This window comes from Empidonax traillii, unplaced genomic scaffold (genome assembly GCF_003031625.1).
Source record: "Empidonax traillii isolate 1590-97213 ecotype Southwest subspecies unplaced genomic scaffold, ASM303162v1 scaffold808:size486820, whole genome shotgun sequence".
In the NCBI taxonomy this organism is placed as follows: Eukaryota; Metazoa; Chordata; class Aves; order Passeriformes; family Tyrannidae; genus Empidonax; species Empidonax traillii.
Genome location: NW_020956001.1, coordinates 38,065 through 44,064, shown reverse-complemented (window position 1 = coordinate 44,064; position 6,000 = coordinate 38,065). Strand labels below are relative to the sequence as shown.

General features: G+C 43.0%; 1 protein-coding gene across 3 annotated transcripts in view; it reads right to left on the bottom strand.

Annotated features, from left to right (window-relative positions):
• TTBK1 (tau tubulin kinase 1) overlaps positions 1–6,000 on the bottom strand; it is a 104,040-nt gene that overhangs the window by 75,652 nt on the left and 22,388 nt on the right. For all 3 annotated transcript variants that reach the window (XM_027901701.1, XM_027901698.1, XM_027901700.1), the window contains exon 3: positions 5,431–5,578. In XM_027901701.1, coding sequence (XP_027757502.1) covers positions 5,431–5,578 — 148 coding nt within the window. The remainder of the gene's footprint in view (positions 1–5,430; positions 5,579–6,000) is intronic.

The window sequence follows — 6,000 nt, the reverse complement described above, 5'->3', positions numbered from 1 at the left end:
AAGCAAGTTTATGGGGCCTTGTAGCCTCACACCAGGGCAACGTTGCCACTGCAGATGAACTGAAAACAGTGCCCAGCACCAGAATAATTGGGCCATTTTAAATTACAATCTGCCAGGCTTCTCCAAAGAGAATCCTAGCATAGGAAACCAAATGCTGTGGCTACATCCATATTTTGGAGAGCCTGTGGACCAGAAGGCATGCAGAATGCTGCACTGTCCTGGTCTTACAAGCCCCCAGAGTGCTGCCAGAGAGATTTATCGAGAAGTAGGTAAGGACAGGGAAAATATTTTTTAATTCAAAGCATCTGCTTCTGAGCCTCACACAGCCTGAGCTGAGCACCTAGAGAGGACACAATACCTGGTTTGGCATGTAAGATAGCTTCCTCATACCCCTCTCTGCAGCAGCCCACTGGATTTAATCAGGGATACTGGTTTACAGTTTTTGCAGTTAAGGCTGCTGTTAGAAATGCAGACTGAGACAGCCCAAGCCAAGCACCTCAAAACTATCCCAGGGCTGTTCTAACAGAGATGTGGCATTTTGATTAACCTCAAAGATGTCCTAGATGGGAAACTGAGTCCAGATAGTACTCCACGAATGCTCCTTGGCCAGCTGAATGATGCTCCACAGCAAACCCAGGGTGGGGGAAAAAGTCACAGAGAGAGCAGGCAGGTTTCTGTCCACTTCTACTTCAAAGGAAATAAAATAAATCAGTATTTCAAAGGGTTAGCAAAGCACTGAAGGGATGGAAAAACATCTGCTCATCTAGAGGTGATAGTATTCTTCCTTCCATGTTTTCAATTATAGGAAACCATCCCATTTTTTCTCCTCATGATTCCAGAGAACAGGAACCTCAGAGTCCTAGTTTATAAAAGCAACGAGGTTTTACAGCAAGTCCCCATACTGCCTTCAATCATTACAACTACCGTGTGTCAGTGTTCAAAGAGTGGCTTTGGGTCATGTAAGGTCTTCTTTCTGAGCAAACAGACCCAGAAGTTCCATTTCAGGTGCGCACCAAATAGTCCCCAAATCCTAAAGCAAACCAACAAATGGTGCCTCAGACGGGGGGGCAGATTAAAACTAACCCAAAGCAAAATTCCCCAAATACATGAAGTTTATAGTGTAAAATCCCCCATATCTTTCACTGTTATCCTTTTTCCTGTTTTTACTTTATTATCCCTATACTTACCAACTCCATGCACACATTCCTTAGTGCTGTCCACCATTAATTTTTCCTATAATTTCCATACTTGCATGTATATAAGAACCTATGACTGCAAAAGTCTATTCTCTAAGGTGGTTCCTTGGATTCTTCATGACACTGGTAGCTGGGAACTGCAGAGCAGCCTTCTTCAATGAATGAAAATTTTCTGATCCTCCGGGTAAACTTGGTCCTGCATATTCCATCCATGGAAGGGGCAGGTCAGCCAAAGATAATCATGCCTGACAGCAGTGACAAGCAACTCCTGTAGTTAGGCCAAAAGGGTTGCTCAGGCTGGTGTTGATAAATGGCAAAGGACTTCACCTACAGCAGGCAGTGGGTAAACACATGGTGGGATCTCAAGTAAAAGAGAGGTCCAAGTTCATAAGCTGTAGTTGCCTTAATGCCACCACGTGGTGAGGATTTGGAGAGAAAGACTTGTTTTCATGGAAGGGGCCTGGCATCATGGGTGATCCCATCTGCTTGTGTTGCAGTGAGGACATCAGTAAAATCAGGCCCTGGGGAGGGTGCAGGCCTCCTTCAGCAGCAAGGACAGGAGTACACACTGTGATAGTGGGGTCAGCTTTCCTAATGGTACCAAAAAGAATGCAACTTCCCCAAGCACGCTCACCAACACAGAGAAAACGGCTTTGTTTCAACAGTGCCAAGCCCCTGTCAGAAGACAATGTAAGCCAAACAGTGCTTGACAAGGATGAAAATAAAAAGGCCAGATAGAGTAGCACCAGACAGAATGCCCTGAGCCCTGCAAGTCCAGCCTGAACAAGGAAATATTCTACAGCAACTGTGTGGGACCAAGAAGTTTTGATTTTGACTAACACAGTCCACGGAATGCAAGAAGAAGATAAAAATTTGGCTAAAAGCTTCTCGGGTAAAGGTACAACAGGACAACCGAGGGCTTCAGCTCATCAGCTGCTTGAGTAAGAAACTTTCTAAACTGACTTCTCAATCGTGTTTTACCCTAAGCATAAAGGGCACCACTGTTGATGTATCCCACACTCAAGACAGTAAATAGATTCGGAATTTTGGCCAGAAGATGATCAGTGATCCTTGCAATTAACAATGCAAGTCAGAAGGAATTTTGCCTTTGGGAAACATATAATATCTAAACACAGAAAGAAAAAGCAATATAAAGCTAGAAAAATCAAATCAAGTATGAGCAGAACAGAATGACACTACAGAGCAGTTAAGAGACGCTGTCACGACCACGTGTGATCTCACATGGCCAAGCACAAGTATCTCAGAATCATTTGTTTTGGAAGTCACCTCTTGAGATCGTCTAACCCACACCCTTGTCTCAGCAGAGACAGCTAGAGCATGTTGTCCAGGGCCACATGCAACTGAGTTTTCAACATCTCCAAGGACAGAGATACAACCATCCTTCTAGGTAACCTGTGCCGGCATTTGACCACCCTCAGAGCAGAAAACTACACGCAGTGTTTGTTAGAAGGAATAGAGATTCTCTCAAGGAGTCATTATCTGCTCAGTTCCCCAGTTGTTCTGTGGGGACTGCTAGTGCAGGGGCCTACCTGCAGCTGTGTTCCTTATGTGGCTATTCCACAAAGTGCCCCAGAAAGCCTAGCTGTTGGCAACAGCCTGCAGTCCACACCGATCAGGAACACTGCACTAAGAGGTCAGGCTGTACTCAAACCAGGTCCTGAGATAGGTCTGCAGTATGGGCTAATGGCCAGTCTTCTCTATCCCAAGCTCTGCCAAGCTCTAGCCACTTGCTAGACTCTGATTACAAGCTCTGAAAAGCGCAGCAGCTCATTAGTTCTTTAAGGTTGCTGTGACACCTAAAGAGAAAACAATAACGGGGTAATATTTAAGAGTTCTACCAGAAAAATACAGAGGAATTTTAGACAACACTATTCCCTTGCTTTTCATCTAGAAACCCATGAATTGACTATATCACCTATGGTAACACCACCAACTTCCTCTATTCACCAATTTTAGGATAAAGGCAGCATTTCCCTTCCTGAAATGTTAGTCACCTCTTTGCAACACTCACAGTGAAAACATATACAATAGACGATTCCCAATGCTCTCAACCCAATTTCTTATTTTAACTTTATCATTTATTTCTGTAAAGCATTTGGGGATTGACCTTGAACCCAAAAAAAGCTAAATTCTTCACAGAACAGCTTGATTTGTAAAACTATGGTTGAAGTAATGTGTCATTCTTAAATGCAGGATAGCTGATGCATAGCCAAATCTGCTTCTTTGGTCTTTTCTGTCCCTTAATATTTACTAACTGCTTTGCCAGGGGACTTGTCCTAATTCTACACACCACCACTCCCTCTTCCCAATTACGGCATCATGCTGTGTACAAATGCGGGTGTTTTTTCAAGCATTTGGTATTCTCAGCTATTTTCCAGAAATAAACACTGATGGCAGTACACATGTATTAGTCAATGCCTTGCACATTTTCTGATGCTAGTCCTACATGGTGATCTCAGGTCACACGTTTCAAGCATTCTCTGCCCTGGATATAACACATATTGACACTAGCCAGCAGGATAGCATTGTCTCTTGGCACTGTAATATCCAACATTCTACACAGTCATACCCTGAACTCAATTCAGAAAATTCCAAGTGTACAACCAAACTAAAAAATCTCCATCACTGCCTTGGCTTGCCCTCAGTCCACTGTTTTCAGACCTCAAACACCTGCTTTGTTGTTCTCTGGGAACTTGTGTATCCAGGCCTTTCACATCTCAACAGCAAGATTCCTCTAACGACCTGGGTTGATTTCTCCTTTACACAGCTCAGCTGCATCTATTGCAACACAGTATATTCAAAAGAGGCCTATCAGTTCTCCTCTTAGAAGATCTGAAACGTGGAAAACTATTTGACCTTCAAAAATAATTCAGTGACTTTTACCTAGAGGCAATCTGTCACAAATATTGAGTCACCCGTCTCACAAGACCTGCAACAGTCTCACCCTCTAATTCAATCATATCTCTGGAGATTTTGTACAAGAGAAGAGGTAGAGACACAAACACAAGACCACAACACTATCTCTGAAGCACAAGCCCTAGTGATAAGGATCCTACTCACTGCTTCAACAGAAGGGGATTCCTCAGCCCAAGCAGGAATCCTGCAAAAAGGAACATCCCTTCAAAAGCATATTATATCAGAATACAGGAACTGTTCCTGTCAATAGCTGGCCTTGCCTTAACATGCAAATCCATGCACAATGCACTTCAGCAAACAGCAGTTCTCAGTCCCTCAAAGGCAGATTTGGAAATTCCTTGTTTACATCCTCCCATAGCAATTCAGCTTTTTGTAGAAGACCCCTCCTTCCTTTACTATTCCTTCAGCCAGGAACAACTGCAGCAAGACAACTCCCTTGCACCCTTTGGTGTTAAAATGTATCTCATCACGATTGCAAAAGCCTTTGGGATACTGTCTGCTTTCTTTCACCCTCGACTTTAAAGATCAGCAAAGGAACTTTGAACTTCTAGCCCTATTTATTATAGTTTCATATCACCAAACAGAAAACAGCACCCTGATACAAAGCAAGTCCCTCTTCAGTGTAGCATCTTCAGTGGCAGCAGGGCTGGATACGAGCCAAGGAAGGCTCCCATTTTGCTGCTTCCCAGTCAGTTTGAAATCTGCTTAAAAGCTTTGCCAGGTTCAGCCATAGAAATTGATGATCCCAAGGCTGACTTCCACATCCAAACCAATATAAAGCTGTGTTAGGGAAAATTAAGAATAGACACATCACTTTACACTTCGCCTTCAGAACAGCAAGGTAATGAAAAATTAGCTAATTGTCAGTTTCCCTATACTTTGCGTTATCCACTTTTTTGCACTCATCTAATAGTCAACCATTTTGCTTGGAGACTCCATCATGCTTACAATGCTCCTGCTCCTCTGTGAGGCAATCAGCTAACCTCATTTCTTAGTCAGATGCCGCTTCCTTTATTTCTTATTTTCTAATCAGTATCAGTAGATTGCAGAGACCAGTGTACCACTAACTCACTTTAAGTCTACTAATTGTTCTTATAGCCTGGCAGACAAAAGTAGTCCCTGTTGCTGGAACTTACTGGAGCTGCAGGATGTAATAACCTTCTGAGCTGAAAGACTTAATATAGCATTACATATAGATGAAAGCTGAAGAGAAAATTATAAAAAACATTTGCAACTTTGGATTCCAGCTGTTAACATGCACAGTGACTTAGCACTTCCAAAGGCCTTTCTGCCTTACCTTGCAGCTTTTTCAGGACAGCCACTTCCATCTTGAGAACTTGCTTGGGTTGCTGGGCTGATTCCACCTTCAAGGCCACATTCTCACGGGTCAGCAAATCCATCGCCTCATAGATCTCCCCAAAGCCACCACCACCAATCTTCTTCAACTAGAAAAGTACAAAGAGATTTGGTACAATGTACACGACAGAGAACATCAAATTGGCTCCCACAAAGCCAGGCACCAGCTTCTTAACTGTGTAGAGAGAACAAGCTCAGTTCCCAATCTGTGCTGTGGCTCAATCCCTTCACTGAACAGCTAGGCAAAAGTCCAGCTACCCACTTGACTGTGCTATGTATAAATTCTTTGCTGTAACAACAAAGAACAAGCCTAGCAAGTAATGACATGTGATACATTTAAAAGCAAATGGTAATGCCTATTATCTCTGTAATGTTCCTGCCAAAATTCAAGGAAAGACACTTCAAGGAGGTAGCAGAACCACTACTCAGACCATGGTAGATAAAAACTGTCATTCCTTCTCAACAAATACATTTCTGCAGTAAAACATAACCAAAGTAGTTGGAACTAAGA